The following is a 15,554-nucleotide window of genomic DNA, read 5'->3' as shown; positions in this document are numbered from 1 at the left end:
TTCTATGGTCTTTGGCAGTTGCTGCCTTTGTGAGAAAAACAAGTTTGTGGAGGGGAGGGAGCTGTTAGCAAGATGAAAACATCAAAGGAATGTGTGTTAATTGCAGCAAGCTGGAAGTTCTCAATTCTTAGCATGCTTTATCAAAACCTCTAGGGCAGGGCTAGGCAACCTTGGCTCTTTTAGGACTCCTGGACTTCAACTCCCAGAATTCCTGCGCCAGCATGGCTCAGCTTGGAAACCTCTCCCTTTCCCCTCTGCTTGGCTGGCTCAGGAATTCTTGCAGTTGAAGTCCATGAGTGCTAAAAGAGCCAAGGTTACCTACCCCTGCTAGTCTAGGGCGACACAACCGGTATGTTTCTTTTTATTAAGACAATAATGGTGACAGTAGAATGGCAGGGAAGTCACTTGAGGTTTGTTAATTATGAGTATCTATGCTTACATAATCTATTACCTAGGAGTGTGAAGTGTAAGTGATCATATGCACGTGTACAGAATTCAAGCTAGCTACTTTATCATATTCTATCTAAAAGACCAAACCTTCTGCTCTCAAAGTCCATCTCAAGCAAAGAGGAGAAGCGTCCTCACCTCTCGCATCACATCTGGAGGGCAGCCCTGATAAGGAAGTTGCATCAGCTCCCCAGCTGAGCACCTCCCCATGCACACCCAGTCGGGGACCCCCCAACTCAGAAAGATGGGACTTTCCCAATGCTGCTTTCACTCCAGAAAGGCGCGTTTTGCTTGACCAGACAAAGGACCCATTGACCTCAACAGGGACCTGCCTAGCTTCTCCCAAACATCCAGCCAATCCAACTCTCAGGTTTCCCAACCTCTTGTTCAACCAACGAAAGAAAGAAAGAGAAAATTGAAATCCTCACTCTATTACTCCATCCTGCTTCCTGGATGTGAAATTCCCACTTGAGAGAATATTTAGTGCAAGCAGCCCGGGTGTGGGTCAGACGGCTTCATCATGTCTTCTGGAGGACTTCTTCTCCTGCTGGGACTCCTCACCCTCTGGGCAGAGCTGACCCCCGTCTCCGGCCGGGACCGTCCAAGTGAGACCTTTCAGAAAGGGAGGGGCTTAAATGATCAGAGTTCTTCCCCCAGGAAAGGAAAGGAAGTCCTGGCTTGGTGAAGCCACTTCTGGGCAGCTTCTTGAGATGGTGGTTGGGTGTCAGCTGAACAGGAGAGAGAAGGGGGAGGGGGCCCCAAGAAAGAGAAACGCACCTTTTCTTTTTAATTTCTTCTTTGTTATTTTTTTATTCTTTTGCCTTTTTATTTTTTGGCATTTTGTATTTTAACTTTGTTTGAATAAACTAAGAAAGAAAGAAAGAAAGAAAGAAAGAAAGAAAGAAAGAAAGAAAGAAAGAAAGAAAGAAAGAAAGAAAGAAAGAAAGAAAGAAAGAAAGAAAGAGAAAGAAAGAAAGGAAGGAAGGAAGGAAGGAAGGAAGGAAGGAAGGAAGGAAGGAAGGATAGTAAAGGAAGAAGTGAGGAAGGAAGGGTGGAAGGAAGGAAGGAAGATGGATGGATGGATGTTGAAAAAAACAGGAAGGAAGGAAGGAAGGAAGGAAGAAAGAAAGAAAGAAAGAAAGAAAGAAAGAAAGAAAGAAAGGGGATGGATGGTGAAAGGAAGGAGTGAGAAAGGAATGGTGGAAGGAAGGAAGGAAGATGGATGGATGGATGTTGAAAAAAAACAGGAAGGAAGGAAGGAAGGAAGGAAGGAAGGAAGGAAGGAAGGAAGGAAGAAAGAAAGAAAGAAAGAAAGAAAGAAAGAAAGAAAGAAAGAAAGAAAGAAAGAAAGAAAGAAAGAAAGAAAGAAGGCTCTCGACTCTTTGCAATCTAAGCATGCTAGGAGGACACCAGGTTGGGGAAATGCCTTAAAGACATTTGTGCTAGTTAATGAAATAACACACAAACACACACAGAGATCTCTTTCCATTTCCTGCAGGGTTTTGTTATCTTCCTGCTGAAACCGGACGATGTGAAGCCATAATGCCTCGGTTCTACTACAACCCGACTTCCAATGAGTGTCAAAAGTTTACTTATGGTGGATGCGGTGGGAATGCCAACAATTTTAGGACCAAAGATCTGTGTCACTACACCTGTGTTGGTAAGTAGGGAAGGCAGTACGGACTGGCCTCTTCGTCACAAAAGACCTGCTGTCTCCTGAAATTCAGCCTGGGGTGGCTTAGTGTAATATCCCGGTTCTCACAACAGGCTAGGATTGATCCAGTAGGAGGGAATATTTGTCACCCGGGTTAAACTGTGGAATTTCTGATGCTCTCTGAGTTTGGTGGGTTTTTTGCAGACTGTTTGATGACCCAACTAGGGAACATCATCAGTTCTGGAAGGGGGGGGCTGTGGGAGGAGCAGGAGGAGGAAGAGGAGGACCGTGGCGTCCTGGGTGCTCTCCGCATTTGGTTCTTTTCTTGCAGATGTTTCCTTACCCAACTGGGTGACACGAACAGGGCAACTGAGTGTGTGGGTTGCTCTCTGTGTATGTGCAGTAGCCTCCCTTGCCGGCCTTGATGCGAGTGTGGCTTTTCTCCTCGTAGTTCCATAACGAGGGTCCTATTTTCCGCTTGATTGTTTGTCTCTGCTTATTTGGATGCTGGCTTGAAGCTCTCGATTAATGTGCTTTAACAGAACAACGGAGTTGGGTGGGACCCTGGAGGTCTTCTAGTTTAGAGGTCCCCAATCTGGGGGCCGCAGCCTGCTCGTGGGCCATGAGGGGTTCGCAACCAGGCTGTGGAAATGGCTGGTGTGCACATGTGCATCCTCTCTTGTGTGAGCTGCGGGCACAGGTATGTGTGCACTCCATTTAAGTGAGCAGCAGGCGTGCATGCATGCTGCTCATGCAATTGAAGCTGTGTGTGTGCATGCGTGTGCTTGCTAGCCATTTGCATGGAACCATCCCTTCCCCCCTCCCCGCTAGACCGCAAAGCCAGAAGGGAAACTCTGTTCTAGTCCAGCCCCCTGCTCAAGCAGGAGACCCTATACCATTTTAGACAAATGGTTGTCCAGTCTCTTCTTAAAAGACTCCAGTGATGGAGCACCCACACCTTCTGGTGGCAAGCAGTTCCACTGATTAATTGTCTTCACTGTCAGGAAATGTCTCCTTAGTTCCAGGTTGCTTTTCTCCTTGATTAGTTTCCATCCATTGCCTGAAAGTAATCAAGGAGAGAAACAACCTGGAATTAAGGAGGAATTCCCTGTCTTTTGGGGGAAAGAGGTGGGAGGTAGCATCCTGTTCCAGCCAGCCTCTCTCATCCTAGATGCATGGAGAAGCTTTGGCTGCTGAAAGGACCAGATATGGGATTTTGTTTGCTCTGGGATTCCAGTTCCACAAGAATAACTCAATTTAATCATATGTTGAAAAGACTTTGGGAGACCGGGCAAAGATGCTGTCAAGAAAAGGTCAATTAAGAGACTGCGTAGCCTGAATTAGGGGACTGGAGGCTAAAACATATAGGGAACAGTTGCTGGAATTGGGTATGTCTAGTTTAAGGAAGAGAGGGACGAGGGGGGACACGATAGCAGTCTTCCAATATCTCAGGGGCTGCCCCAAAGGAGAGGGGGGGGGTCTGAAATGTTATAGGGTTTCCTGCCTTAGCTGGGGGTTGGACTAGATCCAAGGTCCCTTCCAACTTCTTCTTCTTCTTCTTCTTCTTCTTCTTCTTCTTCTTCTTCTTCTTCTTCTTATTATTATTATTATTATTATTATTATTATTATTATTATTATTCACAATGGATGGATAAGGAGGCTTGGAAGAGACCTTCTCTAGTTCCTTAGGCTGCAAAAGAGACAGTGACAGATTCGTCTTTTCAAACCTGCAGGATTTTGTTAATGTAGCTTTACAATAAATCAGAATTAGCTTATCTGGTTGTGTTTCCTGGTTGGTCTACCTGGTAAATCTGGCACTTAGCCTCAGGATCTTCTATTTTGCAGAAAAGCCTGGGGTGTGTCCCAAAGCTGATCCAGACATTAGCAGTATTTGTCTCGTGAAATGTGGAAGTGACTGGAAGTGTCCTGGGAAGAAGAAATGCTGCAATTATGCCTGCCTGGTTACGTGTATGAATCCTATCTAAGGTAACTCCTGTATGTTGTCACTTAATTTACTTAGACCAGGGGTCTTCAAACTTGGCCCTTTTATGACTTGTGGACCTCAACTCCCAGAATTCCTCAGCCAGTGTGCCTGGCTGAGGAATTCTGGGAGTTGAAGTCCACAAGTCATAAAGGGGCCAAGTTTGAAGACCCCTGACTTAGACCAAAGGAACAGCTTTTTGGTGTCTCCTAGAACTCAATGATATGACATCTACATGGAAAGAACTATGCAGTGGGGATTCTCTCTTAGGCCCAGTGCTCATCAAAATCTTCATCAATGATTTAGATGAGGGAATAGATGGGGAACTCATCAAATCTGCAGACAACACCAAGCTGGCAGGAATAGTCAACACTCCAGAAGATAGGCTCAAGATCCAGGAGGATCTCCACACACTTGAGCACTGAGTCCTATCCAATAAATTGCAATTCAAGGGTGAGGAATAGTAAGGACACACACTTAGTAAAACAACAACAACCAAATACACAGATATAGAATAGGTGGCACCTGGCACAACAGCAGTAACAGTGAGAGGGATCTAGGAGTCCAGAGTGGACAATCATTTAAATATGAGCAGCCATCAAACAAGTCAACCCAATGAGGGCGAAGGGTTATACTCTGAACTTGTGGGTTGGTTTCCAAATGTTTCATTAGCAGGCTAGGTAACATCTTCAGTGGCGGTGCTGTTCTAATGATAAGGGCTTCAGGTGTGGGTGTGTCAAGTGAGGTTCTTGTGATGAGTCATCAGAGAGAGGCTGGTGATGGGTCTTGTAATGGGGAGATTACACCAGGATGTAACCTCCCCATCACATCAGGATGTAACCTCCTCCTGACAAGACCCATCACCAGCCTCTCTCTGATGACTCACACCTGACCCTTTCCAACTCTATTATTTTGTATTTTGTAGCTTCTGTCACTTGTGCAGTTTGCTTAGAACGAAGGAACAACAGTGTGATGTTTCCTATACTTAGATTTGGTCTAGGCACATGTAGGTCTCTTTGAGATTGTCCAGGCTGCTGTGCCTGGAGGCTCTACTCTTGTCCATCAAAAGTAGAGCAGATGTAAACAAGGAAAGAGTTCACATTTCTGGCTGTAAAAAACGCTCCCTGTATGAGTTAGAAAGCTCATATGAACATGTCCAAGCAGTTGGCCTTGAGATCTCCCAGAAAGAGAAGATTGGAGGGAAAAGCATTGGATGTCTTCTAGTCCACCCTGCTTCCAGTGTAGAAATCCTCACAGCATCATGGAGAAACCTTCAGTGATGGACCCTCATAACTCCAAGGAGGAGGTTGTCCCATTGCTTCCTTTCCCAATCAGGACATCCCTCCAGATTTCAGGTTTGGGTCTCCATGGCTGTACGATTAGAGATGGTCAAATCCTAAGCAGCACCAGAAGCCATTATGGGCAGAAACCCCATATCTGAATCTTTGTTTTTACAGGATCAGCAAAGAGGAGACCCACCCAAATTATGCCCAGTGCACCAATATCACCCAAAGAGACTTCTTCTATCCTGGGTCATCCTGGAGACCCTCTCCTAAAACCCACCCTGGATTTATTCCTTCTTTTCCATAATAAAGCATTGGTCCTGGCTTCCCTGTCAGTCTCAAGTGTCTTCTTCTGCCCCTTTGTGATTTTTCCCTCCCTCCCTTGACCCATGTCCTCCCCATGTTAAAGAAAGTACACCAAACCCACGTAGACCAGGTGCCTTCAGAAGACTTGGCCAATACTTGTAAAACACCAGGCAGGCATCACGTATGTGTGGAAGTCTGCTGTCTGGTGCTTCCTGAAATCCAAGGTTAAATGACCACGAAAGACCATCCAAACAAAGAGGGGGAGGGGCACATGAACCAGCATCCTGAAGTGGCAAAGCAAAACCAGGCAGATCTTGAAACCTTCAGTGATGGTGAAGCATGTTAGATCATGAAGCCATAGGCCAAAACTGTGTGGACAAAAGCTGACATTAAGCAGGCATGAGAAGGCACAACATGAAGACATATGACATTACCCACCTGGGTCATATTTCTTTCAGTTGGGTGTCTTTTTTAAAAAAAAAAACAACAAATTTTGTTGGTTTTCCAGTTTTACATGTAAGTATTTGGAAAGCAGTGTGGTGATTGGGCAGTCAATATTTCAATAACAAAATCTTTAGTACATATCTCAGCTTACATCATCAAAAATTCCTTCTCTATTTCCCTTAACATTTGCTATATCATATTTAAGCTAGCAAATCATATTTAAGCTAGTATAACACACTCAATTAAAACATTTATCAATATATTTTTGCTTATACATATCCATGTCCTGTTTTTAAGTTTTACCTAATTTTTAATTATAGTATTCCAATTTAAGCTTTAATATCCATAATATTTAAATTTTTGTTAACCCAAATTTCCTTTATTTCATATCTAAAATACACATATTACTTACTTAAATACATTCTTATTTTATTTCATAAACATTTTCTATTTCTCATCCTAGTACCTCACCACTTACTAATAAAGTGTCCTTTATTGTCTCAAGTCCATCTTCTATATTATCTGGGCTAAACAATAATTCAAAGCTATTTCCTAATAGTTAATTTTCATTTCCCTTATAAATCTAAATCCTAAATATTATGCCAGTTAATCCCTTATTTTTTATCATTTTCCACAATATTTAAATTTATATTCATATTTCCCTTCATGTCAAAATCTCCCTTTAGTCCATTAGTTGAGACTTTAGGATCTTCTGTCATAAATCAAAGGATCCCATTTTTTTAGATCTAACTCTACCTTTCTTTTTTTTTTGCCAAGCAGGCTTCCATAAAGGTAAAGGTAAAGGTTCCCCCGCACATGCGTGCTAGTCATTTCCAACTCTAGGGGCCGGTGCTCATCTCCGTTTCAAAGCCAAAGAGCCAGTGCTTGTCCGAGGACGTCTCCGTGGTCATGTGGCCGGCATGACTAGACGCCAAAGGTGCATGGAATGCTGTTACCTTCCCACCGGAGCGGTCCCTATTTTTCTCCTTGCATCTTTTATGTGCTTTCGAACTGCTAGGTTGGCAGGAGCTGGGATGAGTAACAGGCGCTCACTCTGCTATGCGGCACTCGGGATTCGACCTTCTGATCGACAAGCTCAGCGTCCTAACCCACTGAGCCACCGCGTCCCTAGGCTTCCATACCAGTGCCTTTAAATCATCAGATAGATCTCTCTTCATTCTTGTACATGTTATTTGAATCAAAGGAGACCATCTAGTTATCAATTTTCCAAAGGAACTGGCCCATTTATAATCATTAAATTGCTGCCCTGGTGGCTCAAATCTCCATATTTGCTCTACTATATTTATCTTTAATTCAATCTGGTCTTCTTCTTCCTCAAGTTTCTTCTGGTTTAAGTAAAATGTCATGTCCAATGTTTTGGTTGTCTAGGTTTTCAGCATGCTGTACTTGTTGATCTTTAACACCCTCCCTCTTGGTGTTACTTTCTTCTGCTTCTATTGCTTTTTGGGTTATAAGTTCTTTAGTTGCGATCAGAGTTTGGTTGTCAAAATTCTCAGTAGATTGTACTTGTTCTTTAAAATTATCCGTCTTGGTATTAATTTCTTCCACTTCTGTTGTTCTTTGAATTGTAAGTTCTTTGGTGGGAGTCAAGGTTTCATTTTGTAAATTTATTTTTAGTTTTTATTTTTTTATTTTAATCCCATTTATATCCCACCCTTCTCCGAAGACTCGGGGTGGCTTACAATCTAAGCACAAATCAAATGTGCTTAGCAATAGCCTTCATTCTATGTATATGCCTGCTTATTAGGGCTTTCCCCCCCCCAAGCGGCACCTTTAGGCTGGCACCTTTGTCTTTCAATCTGGATTTAAGTATCTCAGTAGCTTCAAGAATTTTTTCAAGTATAAGTTTGTAATTAGCCATAATTTGTTGCTGGTAATCCTCCATTTCTAGGATGGTTATAGATGATCCTTTAGTTTAGGCTATTTTTAAGCAAGAGTCAGTAAGTGTTCACCTCCACAGTTCTTAAAAGGCAATTTTACCACCCAGCTGTTCTCTCAGCTTTTTATCTCTTTTAGGTAATACCAAGGACAGGTCTAGGGTGTAAGCAGGTCTCTTAGTCAGGAATATTCATTTGCTGTACCAAGCTTCGCCACAAGATGTCCCTGATAGCATTTAAAGTCTTTTTCAAAATCCAACCTAGGCCTTTATCCAATTTAAATTCTTTTTCAACTTTTTCACAAGTAGATAGGGTAACAACTTTTTGGGTCCCCAAATATCAAGAAGATGCAAATCCAGTTGCTTAGTTGTTCTTTTCGGGGCTTTATTTCCCCTAGGTAATCAAACACCACCATTTTAGAGGGTGGGAAGAAAACATTCCCTTCCCTCTCTCCTCAAAGGGGGAAGAAGTTTCAAGAAGCTTTTACAGGAAAATACTTGGGATACAAAGAAGGTAGGATCTCACCCAATTTCTCTGTGGTGCTTTCGATGTGCTTGATGGTGATTTTGGCCTCGGCTGATAGCGGCTTAGTGATGGGCCATATTAATGGCCCATCTTTCCCCCGTCAGTTTGAAGAGCTGCCCCGGATCAAACGGAAGGGCTACTGCCCTTCTGCAATCAGTTGGAGGTCCTCTTCATGCTTGTTGCCTCTCTAGGGTGACTTCTGACACTTTTCAGGGTCCCCCGGTGGGAGAAAACTGGATGGTGGAGTGAGCGATCGCCTCGCACATCTGCCGGCGCTGCGATCGCAAGCCGAAAGCCCCAATTAGGTGTCTTTTCAGGTTCACTTTTGTAAGTTGAACCAGAGGCTCATTGCTTAATGAGTTGAAGAACATCACTTTCCACCTGGCTGAACTTTTCTAAAAGTCTCTCCTTCAAAAGGACTTTGAAAGCAAGTTGTCCTTCCTGGCAGACATAAAACTCTCTGCTGCTCAGACTGACTGATATCTTTCTTTAGATCCCCACAAGGATTTAAATCATAGGTGTCAAACTCGCAATGTCACGTGATGGGTTGCGACATATTGTGACTTTCCCCCCATTGTCAGCAATGAGGTGGGTGCGGTTTCAGCATGATGGATCTGGCCCACGAGCCGGCAGTTTGACACCCCTGGCTTAAATCTACCAGAGCTCCACAGGAGTCTTGTTCTTCAGGACAACTTCAGGAGAAGTCCCCATTGGAGGAAGAAGAAGGATCTGGCCACAAGCCCTCTCCCAGCTTCTTTATATGCACCCCTTTCTCAGCTGGCCACCATAAGCCCATCCCCTCCTTCCCACAAAGGCCCATGTAGGCTTCCTCCATGTTTGAACATCTTCTCTTCCCTCCACACAAACAAAGGGATACAGCTTTACACACAGGTGTGCCCTCAGTAGTTTTTCTAGCACCTGTCTTACCAGTTGGACGTGTTCCATCACGTTGGAGGTATAGATCAATATATCATCCAAATACATGAGCAACCCACGGTATAAGTGCTCATGCAACACCTCACTGATGAGTTGCATGAACACCGCAGGGGCTCCCTGCAAGCCGAATGGCATCACCCTGAACTGGTAACTTCCTAGTGGGCAATTGAATGCCATCTTCCACTCATCCCCCCGTTTGATTAGGACCCTGTAATACGCTTCCCGGAGGTCAAGTTTAGTGAACACCTTACCCTTCGCCAAATGAGCCAATAGATCCTTATTAGCGGTAGGGGGTACATATTCTCAACGGAAACCCTGTTGATGCTGCAGAAATCCACACACAAGTGCAGGGATCCATCCTTGTTCTCCTTAAAGAGCATCGGAGCTGCAATCCGTGACTGTGCCAGCTGGATGAAACCCCTTGCCTTGTTCTTGTCAATGCATTGACGCAGCTCCTCCATCTCTTTGGGCGTCATTGCGTACATCTGGGGTTTTGGCAGTTTGGCACCAAGCAGAATGTCAATTGCACAGTTGGTTGGCCGGTGTGGAGGTAGCACATCACACTCATGCTTGCTGAACACCTCAGCAAGGTCGACGGACACCACCGGGAAGGGGGCTTGCCCCCTCACACTTCCCTGCCCTACTGCTGCCTCCCTGTTTCTCACTCCACCCTTTTTTGCTTGTTCATGAGCAGGTGGTTGAGGGTCAACACCAATCCACAACTTTCGGTATCCCCCTTCCTACCAGATTGTAGGGCCCCACTTGTCCAGCCATGCTAATCCCAAGATAATGGCCTCTGTCATGGAGGAGACCACTATAAACCAGAGGACCTCCCAATGGGCCCCCATCTCCAGCTGAACTGGCTCCGTTATGAGGGTATCTGGAGCCCCCCTCCCCAGAAGGGAGCCATCCACTTGCTCAAACCATACTGGGCTGGCCATCTGCTTCACTCTGATCCCAACTCAGTCACAACGGCCTTTATGATCAGGCAACGGGTGCAGACGGAATCAAGTAGGGCCCTGTACTCCCCTCGGTGATCTGTTGGCAGACCTGTCAAAACAATGGGGATGACAAGCGGTCGTATGGGTTCACTTACCATCGGATCCTCCGCTGGCTCATCCTCGCTCTTGTAAGCTACCAGCTGATATTTTGTGGTGGCTCTTGCCTCCTCCTCCTCCTCCAGGACCCCCCTCGAGGGGTGGGACACTCTAGTGTGCCACCCTCGACTTCTCTGGGATCATTTTGGGTGTGGCTCCAGCTCTCCCAGGGGTCCCTAGATTCCGCTGTGGAACAGGGACCAGACACTTCGCCACCCGATGTCTTGGCTGGTTGCAGCGGAAGCATCTAAATGACGGCTGAGGAGTACCTGCAGAGGAACCTGGACCAGGTCCCTGGGTCCTCTGCCTTTTGTCCCTTGGTTTCTCCATGGCCCTGTGTGGCACCAATGGGCCATCCCCCTTTGGCTGGAATTCCTGCAGGCCTGCATCCAGGTCCACTACCACACAAAACCAGTCTTGTAACTGACTTGCCTCGGTAGACACATGTCTTGCACAGGTCTTGGTTCAAACCTGCCTGGAATTGGTGAACCAGCAGGTGTTCCAGCCATGACCGTAGCCTGCTGGCCACCTGCCAGAACTCACATACAGAATTAGCCGCGGACTGGCCTCACTGCTTCAGTGCCAGCAATTCCCCCTCTGCCTGCTGGACTCATGATACATCCTCAAAACGGGATCGCAGAGTCTCCAGAAACAGGCCAGCATCGGCTAACTCCCTGGCATGGTCACTGTATAAATCCACTGCCCATTCCATGGCTTCGCCTTGCAACCCTACAGTTACCGCCACCACCATCGCCCACTGGGACAGATAAAAGTGGGCATATTGATCCAAATGGCTAATAACCTGGCTTAGGAACATTGCCAAATGGTCCGGGTTCCCATCGAACGTCACTTTTAATGGTGTTGGACCCCAGGCCATCGCCTGGGCCCATGACCCCAAGGGCCATCTTGGGCCTTGTAGAGTGTCAACTGCGGGTGGAGAGCACTGTTCCTTGGACCCTACTCCCTCCTGGGCCAAGGATCTGGTTGCTGGAACCGGATGCCTGGCAGGGGCTCTGCTTGGATCCATCAGCGACCTGCCTTCCCATGCAGCCTGCGGTTGTCCTGTTGGAACGGGCAGAAACACACCCTGATTAGGGCCTTTCCCCTGTGGGATGTCAGGAGTGTTTCCGGCACCTAACTTCAACTTCAGGCTGGCCAAACGAAACCAGATTGGCCATGACTGGGTTGGCTGGGTCCCCGTTTGTGGTCATGAAACCATCTCGGATCCCACCTCCCACTTCGGCCATGAGGGGGGATCCTGGAACCCAGCCTCTCCAAACCTCTCCCTCTCCACGGCATAAAATTCCCCCAAAATCTGTGTTTTCTTCCATATCCTTGTGTTGTTGTGACACTGCCGGGACAACTTCATATTGATGGTGGTTGGTGATCAACCAACCCCAATCTAGGAAGGACGAGGATAAATGGGAGGACCAGAGAAAAACTTAAAAGCTGCACTAAGTTAGCATCTTCCTTGGACACTGGAATTCAAGCCACGGATCCCTCTTATATTTATATTTGGCTGCTTTGCTGATCCCGGGGAACTTCCTTTCACCACGTCTTGTGGAGGCCCCATCAGGCTGCAGAAGAGGGTCTGTGCTAGGAAGGTCCAGGTTTTTCAAACTGGGAACCTGTAGGGAGAATTGGATCACATGAACTTCAAGGTGCTGACGTGAAATCCGCATCGGGTGATCTTCCACGCTTAGTGTTGTGATTCAGCGTCAGCCGGTGGTTTCAGCAGCTGAATCGGACAATTCTGAGGAGGAGGGGTTTGGAGAGCCTTTGGTTGCAGATGCATTGCAGAGCTCTCAGCCAGGCCCCTCCCATCTTGTTCCTCCTCAGACCCAGCTGTGTGAGCCTGAAAGATTGGACAAAGATGATCCACAGCTGGCTTTGTTCAAGGACGCTCAAAGCAGGAGGCAGACAAGCAGAAGTGAACAAAGAAAAGCAATGAGGCACCTCGGGAGGAGGCAAAGAGAAGCCACGCCCTGTGACTGTTGTTTAAAAGGGGAATGTGTGGGAGGTGCTGGTTGCTGAAGGCAACCATTTGCAGAGCTTCTGATATAGTCTCAGTCTGTATTTTGTTTTACTCTGTTTTGAACTGTTTCGTTTAGTTTTTGCAAATAAATTTGGTTGGCTTAATTCCAGCCTATTGAATATAACAAAGAGGTTGTCCCTGACATTTCTGCAGGGCCGGTTGTAGGCTGGAACAGAACACTTAGTTCTGGATGGGGTTACAGTTCTCCAAACACAACTGGTGCACAATTTGGGGCTGGGTCCTCCTGGTCCCCTGGCGTCTGTTCAAAGGGAAGGTGGCAGCCATGGCCACACTGTCATGTTCACAGTTTTTTGTTGTGCATCATTTGCACCCCTGGCTGGGTCAGGAGGTTCTGAACATGGGTCCCCCCTGGTTGGTCAACTCCCTGACATGTACAGAGTAGTCTGGCTGCCAGCATGTATGACATACATGTACAAGCAAACAAATAAATCCCTCACGTCTGCAATGTGCTGAACATGGGGCTGGCCTTGAAGAACATCTGGAAGCTTCAATCGGTACAGAATGCAGTGGTGCAGATTATCTCAAAGGTGCTTTTTCAGGAGGCAACTGGACTTCCTTGTTTTTCTTTGAAGACGTTTCGCTTCTCATCCCAGAAGCTTCTTCAGCTCTGACCGGTTGGTGGAGGATGGAAGGATTTATATTCCTCCCATTCAAATGGTCATTAGCATTCCCAGCTGTCAGGTTGGAAATGGGGGAACGGATAGCCTCCTGGCAAGCTGCCAGTCTTGTGTATGAATGACCAGTCAGAGCTGAAGAAGCTTCTTGGGTGAGAAGCGAAAACGTCTTCAAAGAAAAACAAGGAAGTCTTGAAAAGAAGCCCCTTTGAGACCACCATGTCCTGGATGACTGAGAATCTCCACAGACAGTTCTGCAGGTAATTATAAGGTAAAGGTAAAGGTTCCCCCGCACATGCGTGCTAGTCGTTTCCAACTCTAGGGGCCGGTGCTCATCTCCGTTTCAAAGCCGAAGAGCCAGCGCTTGTCCGAGGACGTCTCCGTGGTCATGTGGCCGGCATGACTAGACGCCAAAGGCGCACGGAACGCTGTTACCTTCCCACCGGAGTGGTCCCTATTTTTCTACTTGCATTTTTTACGTGCTTTCGAACTGCTAGGTGGGCAGAAGCACATTACACTTTTGTTCTGAAAGCTATACCAACACTCAGTTGTTCCCGGGGGGGAATTCAGGGTCCCGATTGCCACCTGTAAATCCTTGCATGGAATGTGGGCAGGTTATTTGCAGGGCCATGTTGTCTCCACCCATCCCATAAGGTCAGATCCCAGGGACAAACTCAGGATTCTTTCAAACAGGGATGGTCATTGTGTAGGATCTGAGAAGACCTTCCAGCCTGGCCATGCTCTCCTTTCGGAAAGCCTCAAAGATCTGATTCTTTTCTGGGCACGGACACTGGAAGGATAATCAAGGGTCACCGTGTTCCTGTAGGTTTCTCTCTCTTTTTTTTGGCGTCTGCTTTGTGATTCACTTTGCGGTTTTCATTTGCAAAAAGGTGTACTTGCACATTGCATGCTTAAACTTTTCTCATGACAGAAGGATGTATGACTATATAAATCAATATTTGAAAGGTGCTTTCTTAAAAAAGGCAACTGGGCTGGGTTTTTTTCCCCTTGTGGAAGAAGAACAAAAGACCAAAAGATTTCACTTCTCATCCAAGAAGCTTTACCAGTTGTGATGGCAGGGGAGAGAGGAGAAATGGAAGGGCTGTATTGCTTTGCAGTCATCCCGTCATTAGTATTCCCCCTGAGAGCTCTTGAGGCCACTTGGAGGATTTTTCGTCGCCCTCAGACTCATCTGAATCAGGGCGCAATTGGTTGTGGAACCACCTTCAAACTTCCACAAGGGCTGCGTTGTAAGCAGACTCAGGGGACTCTGAGGGCAAAGGTACACACACACACCCCAACTTTGGGCTGCTTCTCTGCAAGAAGACGTGGCTGAGCATAGCCTCAAGTGGTAGGATTGGGCTTCTCTTCAGACCTGCAGATCAAGGTTCTCATTATGAGAGGTGACCTCTAGGTGGCCCTAACCTCTACAGCAGGGCTGTTCAACCTTTTCACCCGTTCTACCACTTTCAGGATAGGGCCACATCCGAGCACCACCAGTCGCCTAGCAAGGAGTCAAAAACCTGATGACCAAAAAAAAAAAAAGTAAAAAAGTGATGAACTACAGGTAGTCCTCGACTTACAACAGTTCGCTTAGTGACTGCTCGAAGTTACAATGGCACTGAAAAAAGTGCCCCAAAGCCACAGCCGAGCAAGACACCCGCCTGCCCACCCAGCGGTGCTCTTTTTTTTTTTAAATTCCATTTATATCCCGTCCTTCTCAGAAGACTCAGGGCGGCTTACAAGCTTAGCAGTAGCCTTCATTCTATGTATATGCCTGCTTGTTAGGGCTTTCATACACACACACCCCAAGCGGCATTATTACAAAGTCAGCTTATTGCCCCCAACAATCTGGGTCCTCATTTTACCTACCTGGGAAGGATGGAAGGCTGAGTCAACCTTGAGCCTGGTGGGACTCGAACCTGCACTAATTGCAGGCAGCTGGTGTTACTTAAGCAGGCATTAGCCCACTGCTCCACCAAGGCTCTTCCTCCTGTCCGAGGTTTTCATTGTTGTGAGCATTTCTGTTGAGGATTGGCAGTGGGGGTGGAGTGGGGGGTATTTGGTTTTTATTTCCCCCCCCCCCTGCTGCTGGGTGGTTGCAGCAGGTTTTGGTCACTTCACATGACGCTGGGACACTGTGACCATCATAAATATGAATCAGTTGCCAAGCGTCTGAATGTAAATCACAAGACCCTGGAGATGCTGCAACATTCCAGCCGATCGGCGCTTCTTCTGGGCTCAGAAGGGCCAGGATTAGTGCTGAGCTCCAGCTGGATCCTGGCGCTGATCCTGGAGCTTCCGCTGAGCCCT

General features: G+C 46.6%; 1 protein-coding gene across 2 annotated transcripts in view; it reads left to right on the top strand.

Annotated features, from left to right (window-relative positions):
* The first annotated feature begins 743 nt into the window (after positions 1 to 743).
* Positions 744 to 15,554, top strand: part of LOC310639357 (kunitz-type serine protease inhibitor 4-like) — a 108,219-nt gene continuing 93,408 nt past the window's right edge. Inside the window, exons 1-4 of one of the 2 annotated variants that reach the window (XM_083361022.1) lie at positions 744 to 1,052; positions 1,946 to 2,107; positions 3,947 to 4,087; positions 5,540 to 5,590. In XM_083361022.1, the coding sequence (XP_083217148.1) occupies positions 968 to 1,052; positions 1,946 to 2,107; positions 3,947 to 4,086 (387 nt within the window). In that variant the 5' untranslated portion in view covers positions 744 to 967 and the 3' untranslated portion in view covers position 4,087; positions 5,540 to 5,590. Of the gene's footprint in view, positions 1,053 to 1,945; positions 2,108 to 3,946; positions 4,088 to 5,539; positions 5,591 to 15,554 lie in introns of those variants that run through there. The other variant, XR_014492278.1, reaches the window with a different exon arrangement.

Source organism: Vipera ursinii, assembly GCF_947247035.1.
Source record: "Vipera ursinii genome assembly, chromosome: 3".
NCBI classification, from domain to species: domain Eukaryota; kingdom Metazoa; phylum Chordata; class Lepidosauria; order Squamata; family Viperidae; genus Vipera; species Vipera ursinii.
The sequence above is the reverse complement of the archived record's forward strand: the minus strand, read 5'-3'. Positions and strand labels throughout refer to the sequence as shown.